The sequence below is a fragment of the Vigna umbellata genome, chromosome 8 (genome assembly GCF_029865625.1).
Source record: "Vigna umbellata cultivar VRB3 chromosome 8, Vumbellata_1.0, whole genome shotgun sequence".
NCBI lineage: Eukaryota > Viridiplantae > Streptophyta > Magnoliopsida > Fabales > Fabaceae > Vigna > Vigna umbellata.
In genome coordinates this window covers 21,953,856-21,969,864 of record NC_142172.1, presented here as the reverse complement: position 1 = coordinate 21,969,864, position 16,009 = coordinate 21,953,856, and the positions used below count along the sequence as shown (strand labels likewise).

General features: G+C 35.0%; 2 protein-coding genes across 2 annotated transcripts; one reads left to right on the top strand and one right to left on the bottom strand.

Annotated features, from left to right (window-relative positions):
- Positions 1-819: 819 nt before the first annotated feature.
- Positions 820-1,652, top strand: LOC148194267 (uncharacterized). Its single transcript, XM_088096041.1, has 5 exons — positions 820-983; positions 1,058-1,162; positions 1,263-1,311; positions 1,394-1,489; positions 1,575-1,652. The coding sequence occupies exons 1-5, from the start codon at positions 820-822 to the stop codon at positions 1,650-1,652; spliced, it is 492 nt and encodes a 163-aa protein (XP_087952167.1).
- Positions 1,653-4,125: 2,473 nt separating this feature from the next.
- LOC148194266 (ras-related protein RABC2a-like) lies at positions 4,126-7,148 on the bottom strand. The gene is made up of 7 exons (XM_088097631.1): positions 7,012-7,148; positions 6,674-6,888; positions 6,212-6,280; positions 6,014-6,079; positions 5,776-5,897; positions 4,504-4,632; positions 4,126-4,415 (listed from the first exon to the last, which is right to left on the bottom strand). The coding sequence occupies exons 1-7, from the start codon at positions 7,044-7,046 to the stop codon at positions 4,305-4,307; spliced, it is 747 nt and encodes a 248-aa protein (XP_087953757.1). The 5' UTR covers positions 7,047-7,148; the 3' UTR covers positions 4,126-4,304.
- Between the last annotated feature and the right edge of the window lie 8,861 nt (positions 7,149-16,009).

Below are 16,009 nucleotides of genomic sequence, written 5' to 3'. Positions count from 1 at the left end.
TCAATGTTTCTCTATGATTTCCAGGTCGAAACGAAACTTATTAGGGTTTGGCTCGGAGAATGAAGGAGAATGGAGAAGAAGGAAGAAGGGAGAAGGAAGGAGGGAGAAAAAAAATTGCACAATAAAGGGACTGGTGCGAGAAAAAGAAATGGAATATGTAAAGTAAGCCACAACGGTTATAATATTTAACCGGTACATAGATTTATACCTTGTTTTAGGGTGATTAGGTATAAAAGATAGATTTTTTATACCTATTGTAATTGGTATAAAGTAATTTGTACTTTATTACAATATTATCACTACATCACTTTTTATACTTATTTTCATTATAACCGGTGTAAAAAAGTTTTTATATTTACAAAACTGCTACCGCGTCATTTTCTATACCTGATAGATTTTAACAAGTATAAAAAATCGGTATAAAAAGTATATTTTACACTAGTGTTAGTTCTCGTTTGAGATTTAACACAAACTTAGTTCATACGTCCTCATAAGCAGCCCATGCATGAGCCAGTCATATATGAAGATGATGAGATAGCTGAAGCAGAGGATGATCCTCTAACAAAGCTCATGACAAAATTACCCAGATTATCTAAAGGACGAGTAGAATTGTACTGGGATTTGAGAGTATTTGGCCTCTAGTGCCATGTATTAGTATATATCACATTAAAAGATGCACTAGAGGTCATTTGGGGAGACAAGTTGTTGAATATTTTAATCCTTCAACTATGATGCATGTAAGATAGTCAATTTTGTCTTCCAAATTAGTTACATTTAGATTGTTAGTTTCTAACAACTTAAATTTGTTATTTTAGGTACATGGACATAGTCATTGTGGACCAAGGTCGGTCTTCCATGTATGGATTTTTTGAATCTCAAATCATTCAATATTCTGGTAACACAGTTGAGAGCAAACAAAATTATTTGCAAACATGGATGACTGAGTCAAATAGAGACATATACTTTGTTCCATACATTGATGGGTATGGGTTGCAAAATGTAAAATTTCATTAAAGTTTACTTAATTAGTTTACGAACTATTTATGATTCATGATAGGTCTCACTGGCAGTTGATGATCATAATTCTCAGACAATGCAAAATTCTATGGTTTTGTTCACTACGCAGGAAGATGAAAAATGACATGAAAAACATTCTTCAAGGGTAAATATTTCTCTTTTTATGTTTCAAGTTCATGTTGACCTTCAATTTTTATGATGAATATAGTTATATTAATCTTACCTTGTGTTTTCAATATAAATAGAGTTATGGGTAAACTCCGAGGTCAGCTAGTTTCAATCTTGTATCCAAAGGTATTAAGTCATTTATAGTTCTTATTCATTTTCTATGTTATTGAATGATCTAAATGTTTGACTATTTAGTTTGTCATTTTAGTGTACCAAGCTGCTAGATTCATGGGAATGTGGCTACTATGTCATATCTTGGATTAAAACCAGCATTCGAGCTGGCATTACAGATGACTGGATTGAGGTAATGATGTTTACCTTTAATACATTACAAATCAAATTCATCTTTGAACATATGCAAACATAATGAATTTTTCTTCATTTTGCAGTGCTTCAAGAATACATCACTTATACCAGAGGACACAATTAAAAAGATAAGACAAGAGTGGACATCTTATCTTCTCTAGAGATGCACTTAGGAAGACTTTTATTGTTGTTGAACATTAATTAGCTTTAGTTTAAGTTTAAGTTTTGGATTGTTTTTTAGATTTTTTATTATCATGTTAACTTCAAATGCATAGAATATATTATATTATGATGTGCTAGGATCATTTTCTGCTTTTCAGGTGTGGTTTTATTGTAAAAATAAATTAAATTTAAAAAAAAACACAATGGACATCTGTCAGTGCATTGACAAATGTCAAATGGCTTCTAGTGGTTATCCAGGGCTTTTCTCGCTCAACGTGAGCCAGTGGTGCTCAACGCTGATAGACGTCGGATCCCCCTCCTGTCCGACGTCTCATATGACTTTTGATGGGGGAACACCCAACATCTACTAACATTCGATAAAGGATCCGATGTCCAATTGACGTCACCCAATATGACATCGGGAAGGGATCAGACGCCAAAAGCCTAAAATAACAAATGTTAAAAGCCTTTTCTACAGTAGTGGATTGAGAGTAACCATCTAGGAAATAAAGATAAAATAGTGATCTTGAAAAATTATCTGCGACTAGCATAGAGGTCTAAAAGTTATGAGTTAGTAGTCCTTGGAAAGTTCTTTGAGTTATGTTCCAACAAAACAAAAATCGTCTCGGTAGAGAGAGTTATGAGCAAAATAGTCAACAAAGAGGGAAGTTGAAAATTACATGAGCATGATTAAAATGTCGATTTTATAATTATTGCAGTTAATGTTGTTGTCCAAAAATTAAAAATTAGTAGTCATTGGAAATATTTTTTAGTCTATTTTCTAATAAAAAAATAATCATCCCATTTGGAGGTCTGTCGAAAAAGTTGTACTTAAAATATTGAGCAAAGGTCAGAGTTGACAATACGTTATTTTATACGTGTATCTTGTTCTCTTGATTAAGAGATCTAAGTATCATGTCTTCTCTTAAACTGCTTTTAAAATATGATTTCGCATTTTGATTAGATTGTGGAAAAATGATTAAAGACATTGTTAAGTTGTTATTAAAGCATGCTCAACTAATTAAAGATGATATAGTTATTGTGATATTATGAACTTAATTATTAACTCTTATTCCTATCCAGCTCCTACATATCTTATTTGATTTTTTTAATTTATATTCATTTCATTATCGTAGGAATAGAGTAAATGTGAAGGGATATTATGTGTGGTCCTTTTTCTACAATTTTGAATGGTCTTCGGGATATACATCACGATTCGGAATGATCTTCATAGATTACAAAAATGGTTTGAAAAGATATCTAAAACTATCAACAATGTGGTACAAGAACTTCCTCAAGAAAGAAACCAGACTTTCTTCTCATTCTTTCATTATTCTTTCATTGTAATTAAAGTCCTGTATATATTTTATTGGACTTCGGTCGATAAAAAAAAATACAGATATGTTGTAAATCTGTTGATACTGCTATTACAGTTAGAATGAAAAAGACATTGTTATGGTAATAAAGTTTTCATTTTCCATATCCATCATCTATATAGCCAACAACATTTGACGTTCATTGCTTTCGTGTATGAACAACATAATCGTTTGAATAATAATAATTTATAAATTATTATATTTTAGAGCAAACATCCTGTTTCCACTCATATGTACCTCCATAATCAACCCTTTCTCTAAGTGAACAATATTACATTTATTGTTCTGAGTTGTGATGCTTAAACCCTTTTCTTGCAGCTACCTTATACTCAATAGGTTATTTTTGAGTTCTGGAACATCATATACATGTGTAATGACATGTTTAATTCCATTCACCATCATCTGAACACCTCCTTTTCCCCTTACAGCTATGTGGGTATCATTTTCCAACTTTACTTTGTGTCAAAAATTCTCATCTAGTGTTGTGAATCGCTCCTTGTTACCACTCGTGGTTACCACATCCTGAGTCTAAGAATCATTTTCTTTCTTTCCTTTTTCACATTCTATTGAGGTCATGAGCAAGACCTCTTCCTCTTATTCCTTTTTATCCTCCATTTCAGCATGATGTGTCTTCTTTTCCCACAAGGGACATTCATATTGAAAATGTCCAAACTTGTGGCACTTGAAGCATTCAACTTCAGCCTTATTGAATGCTTGTCTTCCTCTTCCTCTACCTCAAAAATCCTCATCTACTTCTTCCTCTCCCTCTTCCTCTTCCACCTTTCTCATCTACCAGGTTTGCATAACTTGTTCTTTAGTTGTTGGAAATATCATTATTTGTTCATGACCTAATAGACTACTTTGTAGTTCATTTATTGTCATTTTTTTGAATTTCCCTTGTTTTTTCGTCTATAATCTATTTAGTTGCTTACTCCCGACACTTGTTTTCCAGCACTTAACCAACAGTGGCAGAGAAGTTGTTAATTCCTATTCTCACAAGTTTCTAGTTTTCAATAAATTTTCAATACCGTATCCATTCCAATCGGAGCATTAAAATGAGAGAGAATTTTGATATGATAGATGATGTAAAATGAAGTACACACAAAGCAGCAATTGCATAATATCGGGATATAGATAATTGTTTTTTAGGGCAGAAACAATAACAAAATACAGAAATTTACACAAGCTACTGGGCAATATTTTTTCCAATTGCCCAATAATTCAGTAAAGAAAATACAAGAATAGGAGAAATTACATAAGAATCTGAGAGACCAATTAAGAGCAACAGCCTCCAATTTCGGATGTTTGGGGTTGCGGTTGTTGCTTTAAAACATTCCTTTTCACTGCTGTAGATCCTTCTTCCAGAAGACTAGGAACTTCCATTATCTATCAAATGGAGCAATAATATTGTCACTGTAGCAAATGAAAAACCAATGCAAAACAAATAATTTTACAATACAATTTTTATTCAAACCTTTTGTGCAAGTTCCTCGAAGCATCGATCCACATTTTCTCTAGTTTTGGCACTACATTCAAAAAACAGACATCCTAACTCTTGGGCAAGTGTTAAACCCTCTTCTTTACTCACAACCCTTTCAGAATCCTTACAAAGAAATCAAATATTAAAGATATTATTCAGCATAATACATCATAGCAAAAACTGAAATCATGTCAACTATATCTTCTTAAAGTTTATTGCTCCAGAAAGTATCAAGTTTTTGTATGTAAGGAAGCTCATATTTGAGAATTGACATACCAGAGTTTGTCCAAGTTCTTACTCCTACCACTACACCACATTCATCTAAGCTTTTGTAACAAGTAGGTAAACTTCTTCATTAGCATTTATAGTTGAAGAAAATTAAGGGTAAAATTAAATTGAACCCCTTTCTTAAGTGAAAATCAATTTATGTCTCTCCATTTATAGATAACTTAAATCAGACAACTTCTACGAAAGTTAAGTGCATATAGTTGATTATAATGTGTAAAACAAGTTCAATTTATTTACCTAATTTTTTTCCATGAAAAAAGTTTATCAAAATAAGAGTGTTTCCAGTAAAATCGCTGTTAATGACAGGTTCATGTTGCTTTGACTACAAGAAAGGCTCCACATGACATTTTTTTTTTCTTTGAATCTAAATTTTCATACGAGGAATTGTTTTATCAAATTTTCGTACAATTTTGTTCTTAAACATTAAAAATTAATAAATATAATCTTCCTAATTCAATTAGATTAAATTTGGTTAATACATCAAATGACATTTTAGATTTGACATTGAACTCTTTATATCATTCGATACGGGTCAATTCAAATGTCAAACTAAAATACCTTAAGACATAAGAAAAAATTAACACGGTTAAGTTAAGATAACTATATGAGATAAAAATATATTAAAATTTAAAATAGAAACAAATTATTTTAATGTTGCATCAAGTTTAGAAACTATAAATATATTTAATTATTGTGGAATTCAGGAAAAGACACGGTAGTTGCAGATATAAGTGATAGACTCACTTGAGATGTCAATTTTCAACTAAGCTGGCTAAAAGATGTGAGGATCATATTTTCAACTCCGTTATTCACAGTCATTTTCTTAATGCAGAGTGCAGAGCAGAGCAGAGCCACACATTTCATTGTATTTCATAATTTTTATTTTCAAACACTTAATTGTGAAAAGATTTCACAGTAGTCACCGGCCGATTCATTCATTGGATCATATATTTCCAACAAGAATAAAACACAACTTACTCTGTCAACTTTATTTCCAACTAACATCTTCACGCAATTCTGATTAGTTGAATAGAGTTCCACTTCTTTAGACCACACTTCTGATAAATTTGTGAAGGTGTCTCTTCTCGTTACATCATAAACTACAAAAAAAAACGAAATATATACATATATGATTTGAAAGCTTGGATTAAACATGTTGTAACGACTAAAGTGAGTCCAATACAGACAAAAATGTACATAAACCATTTTAACATACCAAGAATGATTCCTTGCGCTCCTCTATAGTAAGAACTAGTTAGCGTTCTGAACCTTTCTTGTCCAGCTGCAACATATATGTAATATTACCACTTCAATCAAACCATATATGTCAATGGACAAATGATTCAACAGAAGGTCAATAGAAGGAACAATTTCACATACTAGTTTGCATCAATTCACATGAAGAAATTATTACCTGTGTCCCAAATAGTCAATTTCAATCTCTTCCCACCTACTTCGAACACCTTGATCTTAAAATCAACACCTACGTAAGACAGAACAACACAAGATAAGAACAAATAGCATTACATCAAATCATGCCTGTCATATCTGATAAAACCAGATAGAAAAAACAAAATATTCAAGTTATTTTGTACAGAATGATATCAGATAACCAAAGTATTAAGAACTGATTCCATAGTAACAAACAATGAAAACATAGTACATAGAAAAACTCTGACTCAAAAAGGTAAAAAAAAAACAGCTACTCAAAACGTTCACAAGTGGTCCCCAATAGCACTCTTGAAACCCACATAATTCTCCGTTTTTTATCCTTTTAAACATAACAAAAAATCGTGATATTTTCATGATTAAGTCCTAAATCGTAGGTGGGAGGAAGCGTGAGAAAGAATGGGTTTCAGAGGCTACGATGAATTACCGATTGTGGGGGCAATATCTTCAACAGAGTTGGAGATGAAGCTAACAAGGAGGCTACTTTTTCCCACAGCAGAGTCACCGATCAACAAGATCTTGAACGAGAGATCATAGCCACTGCTCTGACCAGAAGAAGAACTCATTCTCTGCTCTCTCTCTCTCTCTCTCAATGATGATGATGACAACAACGAAGTGCTTCTCAAAAAAGTGTTTGTGTTTCTATATATGTATATATATTTGTGAGTGAAAAGTACAAAAGAAAGAAAGCTATGTTATGGAAGTGGGTAGAGAGAGAGAGAGAGAACAGAATGGGGTGAGAGAAAAGAAAGCAGAAAAGGTAACCTGTAATGATAAACGGGGTATAACTTTAGCAGCATTTTTCATCGCTCATGAGAGAGAGAGAGAGTGAAAGAGAAGCTAAAGAAAACGGCTACCTTTGCCTGAGTTAACGAACAATAATCAGCTTACACGCCACAGGAACAACCCAACAACACAACAACGTATATATTCTTTTCTTAATTTCTTTTTATATGACAACCTTTTTGTTTTTCGAATTATTCTTCTATCACTTTTCATAATGCTGACGTAAATTGTATACACAAAGTGTTTATTACAATTCATTTAACGGAAGTTAATTAATTAATCAATTGTCAAATTAATTTAGTAGGTATTGTTGATTGACATATTTTTAGGTTGTGATATTGGGCAACTTTAGTTCGTCGACCGTGTGAATGCTACGATTTTAATTCCTCAAATTTAAAGGTATCAATTAAGTATTTTTAGATATTTTAAGTTTATTTTATGTTTCGGGTAGTTTTTATACGTAGTTTTTATGCGTACACATGGTTTTTTTTGTTTTGTTAATAATTGTTTTCATGTTATTATAGAATAAGCGCTGTTAGGAAAACATTCACTAGTACAAAAAAGGTCTTCTAACGCGGCTAATACGTCTCAGTTCAGACAAACTCGAAACATTTAAATTTATAGGCCTCAGTTCAACAGGAACCGAGGCATAATAACTATATTATCTCGGTTAGAAATCACCTGAAACGTATAATTTGTGTATAGACATCGGTTGGAGGAAGGAACCGAGGCCGTATAAACGTATTACTTCGGTTAACAGTATAACCGAGTCAGTATTACTTCATTGCTTTCATTGCTTCCAGTTCGCGAGACATTTCCATTCTCACACAAAAGCCTCTCCTGAAACCCTATCTTCGGCCTCTGCTAGGGTTCATCATCACTGATCCAGTTTTCTCCATTTTTGGCCGTTTAAACCACTGATTTCTTTCATTCCTACCGGTTGAATGCATCTTGCCTCTGAACTCACCGATTGAAACTTCGATTAAAACCATTTTTATCGTTCTCACACCTTCTCCTTCGTTTTTGACCGAACAAAACACCTTCTCGTTCCATTTCACCGATTCAATCGGTGAATCCTTCTCTTTCCTCCATTACAGCAGCTTGTGCTCTGGCGAGGATGACGATGGTGACCGGCGTCGAAAGCAGTGGGGAGGCGCGATGGTAGAGATGAGTACCGCGACGGCGATGATGGGAGGCTCGCCGATCGAAGGCGTTTGGCGAGCAGAGAAGATGGTGCCACGGTGCGAAGAGAAGAGTTAAACTGAGTTTCTTGATTTAGGGTTTGACGACGTGATTTGGAGTTTGGGGGAAACTTTTTGATTTAGGGTTGATGACGGCGGTGCTTTGTGGTGCGAAGGAGAGGGAGAGATTGGTAGAGTCGCAGTGGTTCGGTGCGAAGGAGAGAGAGAGATTGGGGGAAATATTGCAGGTTGTGTGAAGGAGAGAGAGAGCTTTCGCGGTGGTTTTGTGGTGGTCCGATGAATGGAGTGTTGAAGATTGGTGGAGTCGCGGCGGCATCCTGGTTCTCTGGTGGTTCGGTGGTGGTCCGACAATGATGGTGGTTCGGTGGTGGTCCGGTGGAGTCGCGGCGTCCTGCTTCAGGTTTGATAGTTAATTGGTGAATGAGAAATATTTTGTTTCTTCACCCATGAATGAGGAATATTTTGTTTCTTGGTGAACAGAAAGGAGTTGGCAAGGAGACATTGAGAAGGTCTGTGGAATGGGGCCAATAAGAGAATTCCAACTCAAGTTTGCAAATGACCAAATTCTCCGGAATGCTTCCCGTTATTCTGTTTGCCGAAAGATCTAAGATATTGAGACAAACTAGGAATTTCAAAGATGAAGGAATGGTTCCTTCCAACACATTGTTATGCAAGTCCAGCAATTCTAGATGAGCACGGTTTCCTATCTAAGAGGGAATATCTCCACTGAGTTGATTATTTGATAACTCAAGGAAGCTCAAGAATTTAATATTTGATAAATTGTTCTGCCACAGCAACACCCTCCTCAGGTTTTGCATGGAGCCAATTCATAAGGAATGTTTCCAGAAAGCTGGTTTTCATACAGAAACAAATCCTCCAAGGCTGAGCAGTTCTTGATTGCTGGAATTTCTGCTTGAGAGAAACTGCCTCGGTTCAATAGGAACCGAGGCGAAACGTTCTTCCAGAAAAAATATAAAAAAGTATGTACGGCTTCGGTTATTGGTGAACCGAGGCAAAATCTTATTTTTTTTTTGACTCGGTTAAGAACCGAGGCATAAAGTTTATCCTTTTTACCTCGCCTGTATATGCCTCGGTTGCAAAACTGGTGCCTATAAGCGAAAGGAACCGGTGCCATTTCTCTTTACTGCTCTAGTGATTGTACAAAATATATCATATGTCTGTTAGAAAAATGCTTCATGTGGCTGTTAAAAAATCGCTGCACATTAAAAATATATCATATTGCACTGAACTTGATGTGGTCATTCATTTCATTAAGCTGAGTTGTTATTAATAGTCGTGTTACAATGCGTCAATGTTCAAATAAAATCAAAACCACACGTCGAGTTCTAGGTGGCATAACAACCAACCCGGTGAAATCTCAACAATGCTAGCAACTAGAGTGAATAGTTTTGGTGACAATTTTGACACTTTTGATATTATGTTATTGCGTTTGCTTGTTGTTGTTAACCTGCAGAGTGAATAGTTCGGTCACAGTTTTGACACTTTGAAGCACGGTTTTTCTTCTTTTGGTTTCTTTCATGTAGAGCACCCCCGTTAAGGCTAGAAATAAAGAGAAAAAGCGCGGTTATAGGATGCTTAAAAAGACCTAAAAACACTTTCTGTCTTAAAATGTGACTATTAATTTATGATGATCGGCCTTGGAGGAGGTTGACCTTAGAGAGCTCAATTGAAAGAAATCGACCTATTGAGGCCATGAATGAAGGGTATTTTAGGTTCGGAAACCAAGGGTTAACTGTTGTTTTTGTTCTTGGAGGTAGAATTATTGGTGCTTGAGTGGTCACGTTTTCTTTGGTTCAAAGTTTTCCATTTGGTGTATTAAAAGGTGTTAAGTTCTTGAATTTTCCTTTTAGATAGTGTGAGTTGGAATTGTAAGTGTAATGGTTGCTTTCAGTGTTATTGGTTGGTGTATTCAATATTTTAAGTGCTAAATAATTTTAATATGGAAACTTGGAGTCCGGAGAACTTTCTAGTGTAATGTGTGCTTTAAGCTTGAAACTGAGTTGTTAGACGTATTGGGTCTATCGAGAAGGAGGTTCACCAAAGAAACAAAAATATCAATGAGATATAAGTCCAAGCATATAAGGGATTGACACCACTATCTACCAAAAACCTTAAGGCAATGGGTTAATGGGTCTTTCACCTTTATATAGTGTTCTACTTTCTCATTTTTATCCAACAATCCCCCCTCAATGGTGAGTCCCTTCCACATTGGTACACTCTCCCTCTAGCGAAAACATTCCCAACCACGAGTACCCCTCTGTATCGTTGTTCATCTTAACGGGACACGATTATCTCGAACCCTTCCTCAGGAAGACTTTTGATACAAGGATCATCGTACTCGTCTAAGCCGGTCACCAAGACAAACTATCGGCTCTGATACCATTGTTGGGTCCATCGAGGAGGAGGTTCATCGGGGAGACATAAATACCAATGAGATATAAGCCTAACGATAGAAGCCCAACGATATAAAGGATTGACACCACTCTCTACCCAAAACCTTAAGGCAATGGGTTAATGGGTCTTTCACCTTTATATAGTGTTCTATTTTCTCATTTCTATCCAATTTAGACTCACACTTGGATTCCCAACAAGACGATGGATTGTTTGGGAGTATACCTAAGTTTTTAAACGATGTGGATGGATCGTTTAGGGATGTACCTAAGTGGTTAGATGCATTTGAGGTGTACTTGAGTGGCAAACCATGTGGATGGGTTGTTTATGCATGTACATGAGTTTTTAGACATGTTTGGGGGTGTACCCGAGTGGTTAGAGGCATCTGGTACACACTAGACATGTCTAAGACCCTAGACGGTCTAACATCCCAGATGCGTTTAACACCTAGACGATCTTACACCCCAAACGGTCTTACACCTCAGATTGTTGATAAGTGTGATAATTACTTATTATTCACACTTATTTTACTCTTTAATTTTTATTTTTTCATGTTTTGTGATGCAATATTTTCCTGTTTTGTTTAGGTTTTAGGTTTAGTTAGTCCTTTTGAAGCTTGATTTGCTAAAGCTTCAATATCTCTTGATTGGTCTTCCATGATGAGAAAGCATGATTGATTTCTTTGCTTTGATTGAAGTTTTTTGCTTGAGTCACTAAACCATGGTAGTTAAACTATTTTATCTAGGCTAAGTTTACCTTTTGCTTTTCATGAGGACATGAAAAAGTTCAAGTTTGAGGGAGTTGATAAGTATGATAATTAACTATTATTCACACTTATTAGAACACCTTATTTATCCTTATATCATGTATTTTATGTTGAAATCCATGAAAAGATGTAAGATTTGTATATAGTCTACATAGATATATTTAATTATCTATTTTTGGTTTATTTTTTAGGAAATTGGAAGGTTGGAGAAGAATAGAGAATTGATGCCAGAAGTTGCTAGTCTAGCCAACAAGCACCGCTAGCCCAACTAGTAGAGTAACTCTAGCTCAACCAGAAAGTTTTGCTAGCTCAGCCAGCAAAGCACCTCTAGCCCAATGAGAGGATCTTGTAGTCCAGCGAGCACAACACCTTTAACCCAACAAGAGGTATTTGTGACCCAACAATAATGCACTTTTTGGAGAGGGTTTTAAAGTGGTGAGAATGGAAGAAAAAAAAGGTGATTTTGGATGTAGGAACAGAGTTGAAGCTTAGGAACGTGGTGTGGAGGCATAGTTTTACTTCTAGAGCTCAAGGAGGCTGCTTGGGGCATGTGGGAACACCCTATTGTCCCTCTTTGAGTCTCATTCTTCTTCCATCATCCATTTTTGTAAGCTTTGAGGCTCTCCATCTTGTTTAGGATAGATATAACTATTGGACTCTTTTGTACCTTATAAATACTTTGATTATATATATGCATTTTCATTTAAATGTTAATTTCTTGTTTATATTCTTAATGCTTGCGGGGATGAGGACGTTCTTAATTTAATTTTTTATTTGTTAGGTTTTGGAAAGAATCTAGTGAACCCTAGACTTTGAGAAATCTAGTGGGGGCTAGTGTTTAAGAATGGAGCTTGACCTATTGGTTGTCTTAAACCCTCCTAATGCAGGTTGGCTTGTTGAGTGATCAAGGGATTGACGCTTTGCTAGAAAACCTAGGCTCTCTCACCTAAGAGATTAGGATTTGAGTGTTTTAGAGGGTTGACATTATTATTTGATGGAGATGAGATGATTTCGTGTGTGCAGAGAGTGAAGTCAATGAAATCTACCTCTAACATTGCTATTCCATACGATTTCTACCTTTTTCCCAATCCTAAGTGCCTCCAATTACCAAATTCCACCATTCTTTGTAAATCTTTATTTACATGCGTATAGTTGTAAATTCATGAATTATTCATTAGTCTAAATGAGTTACTAATCGTACAATTAACTAGTATTACATTACTTTCTTGAGAAAATGATATCTGGTCTTACCATGGTTTTATTACTTGAACGATTTAGTATACTTGTCAAATAGTTTAACAATGGTTCAGCTTGTGATTTATCTAACTAGTACTTTTGACTAAGCTCATCTAATCTTCACTTTTGATTATATTTACTCCAAACTTAGAAGCATAATTTACTTTGTGTTATTTGTGTTTTTGTTATACTTTGCTTATGCTCATTGAACACACATTATATGGACAAAAACATATATTCATAATAAAGAATGTGGGTCGTCTAATGGTTATATATAAGTGTTTAATACCTTAAGTTCTCTTAGTTCGTTTGACGCCTTGAGTAGCTTGTGACTCGTCTAGCTAACATTTTTTATTGAACTCATCTAATATTCATTTTTTATTACGTTTACTCCAATCTTCAAGCGTGTTATTTGTGTTTTTGTTATAATTTGCTTACACTCATTGAACACAAATTAGATGAACAAAAATATATATTCATAATAAAGAACATGAGTTGTCTAATGATTATATATTAACATGTAATGAGATCTTTGACTTACCTAACCTTTTCTATGTTTAGTGCTTATCTAAGAGTATGATCTAATCAACTTTAGCTATCCTGAAAGAAAATTTTACTTGACTTTCTTGTTTCATTATATATTTTATTATATATTTTATTCTCATTGATTGACTTAAGAAGAGAAAGTAATTAAGTTAAAACAAAATGATGGTAATAAAACGCGTTGTGCAAATGAATGTCTTCATTAATTTAATATTATCTATTCCTCCTATTTTAACTTTAGTTGAATTAGGAAAAAGAACATATATGAATAATCTATATGAATGATATAATTCTTTATTACAACAGATACAAGAAGTTGTTACAACAGAGTCAATTACCCATATATGAGAATAATCAAATGTATTAGGATGTGAAGTAGTGTTGATATAAAACTATATATATTATAGAAGCCAAAGGTAAAAACATATAAAACAAAAAAGATAACTAGACTAACTAACAAATTAAACTATAAGAAAACAAAACTAACTGAGAATAAAATATTTAACTTAACTAAATACAATACACACGGCTTTAAGAGATAACAATGGAGCATCACATTTGCGAGTTTGATTATACTTATTTTTATTTTTAAAGTAAAAACTTATATTTATTTTATTCCTACCTCTATTGTCAGAACCAGTAAAAAAAAAGTCACGCACGTATCGTTTTAGTGGGGTTCACGTGTCAAAAAGGGGGATCGACACTCAGATGACAGACGCTAGGTGTCAGGCGAAGAGGATCCGAAGATCAGTTAGTGGAAAGCAGGTGTCAACAGAAGATGGGACGTTCGTTTTGAAGGGTGAAGCAAAACTTGGATTTTCAGAAAATCCACTCCACTCTCTGCATGCACCCTCTTTCCAGATTTCTGAAGAATCCCATTTTCTCCTCCTTCTCTCTACCTCCTCTTCATCTTCTCTCTGAGAAAACACTCACTTTCACTCCTCCGATCACTATTCCGGCACCGTAGAAGCACTTCCGGCGTCAAGAGCTTCCAGATAAACCGTTCGGTTTGTGAAGCTGGGCTGTTGAATTTGTCGAGCGTTGACTGTAGAAGAACCTGTAGTGGTGAAATTGTATTTCTGCGTCTGGGAACGTTCAGTCACGCTCAGAGGTAAGGGAAGCTTATTTAATTTAATTTGTATGTTGTTGTACTGAATGAACGTCCGTTATTTGACTGAATGATTTTGATGCATGATGGTTGATATGATTGGATTGAATGAACGTTCGTTTATTTAATGAGTGGAAATGAAATATGGTTGAGTTATGTGATAATGTATGAAGTATATGAAACTTATATGATATGGATTGTATGAAGTATGAAAGTTGATTTTGATATGAATGTATAAAGTTATGAAACTATATGTTAGGAAATGAGTTGGAAAAGAAATGATTTTAGTATGAAATTTCTCATATAAAAGTGTACGTTCGTTACTGAGCAGTCATTGATCGTTCGGTTTTCCTGGTGAACATAGTTGAAATGGGATTCTTTCATTTGGAGAGAATCCTAGTTGAGGACGAGCGTCCTCGTGTGATAATACTATGCTTGAGCGTTCGGCCAAGCACAGTTGTATCTAGGTATCCTTTGATAAACTCAATTTTTATATATATGTAATGGTATATTTTCGTCGTTCGTAAACACTACTTCGATAGTATCTTATTTTATTTATCAAGCCTTTTATTATAAGTTTATAAGTGCTTGGTCTTACACCAAGCGCTCGTACTGAGGAGTGCTCGGTCTTACACCAAGTGCTCGTACTGAATAGTGCTCGGTCTTACACCAAGCGCTCGTACTCATTTCTTGTATAATCTATTTTGATGAAAAATAGTGTTCGTCTAACTTAATAGATTTGTCTTCTGGACCGTACTCGGTCATTGACTGGCATTCGGATTTCGTGATGTAAATTCGAATAAACTAAATATTCATAAACGTTCGATTTCTTCATGTGAATTCTTCTAAGTATTATTATTGGAATGTCATAAAGTGTCTGTATCGATTGGTTCCGGCCTAGATTCGTAGCACTTGGCGAGGTCTTTTCAGCGTTCGGTTAGAACTCTCAAGGGTCAGTTCATCTAATTGACTCACTTTGTAAATAACGTCCGTTCTAGTCATTCTTGCGATATGCAGTTGACCTCGGTTTCTTTCGTAATCCGATAGTAACCCCCTCGGTCTTATTCTATTATGGAACTGGAGACCTCTCTGTCTCGTTCCAAGTGTTCGTCCTCGTTCTGAGAGAGGATTGAACGTTCGGTATCTGATGTCTTTATAAATCTTTGAATAAGGAGGAAATTGACATGATTAATAATGAAAGGTGAAATTGAGATGAGGAATAATGAAAGATGAAACTGAGATGATTGATAATGAACGATGAAGAGAATATGATATGAATGAAATGTGTTGGAATTATGAACGAGCGTTCCGGGGAGGAACGACTCATGTATGAATATTGAATTGGTAAAGTATGACTGTGGTAATGCTAAGTTATCGATTCATCCTGATGTTCCGTGAGTACTCGTCCTCACGTAGAGGAGGGTAGGTCATGTGTGGGAACGGCAGGAGGTCCTAGTCCTTAAGGGTACTTTGGACATATAGGACTAACCTCGGGAGGCAACTGATGAGAGTATTCCAGTTACTACATCACTCGGGTGCACGAACGTCGTAGCTACACAGATGTCATACAGTCCGGACGGTCAGTCTAGTGATAGGCTTTGTATGATACGTACGTTGGAATTTATCTGGTGTTGGATTATTTGAAATGTATGTTTATGCATGAATTAAATTACATAAGCTTACCCTATTTCCTGTCTTGTCATGTATTCC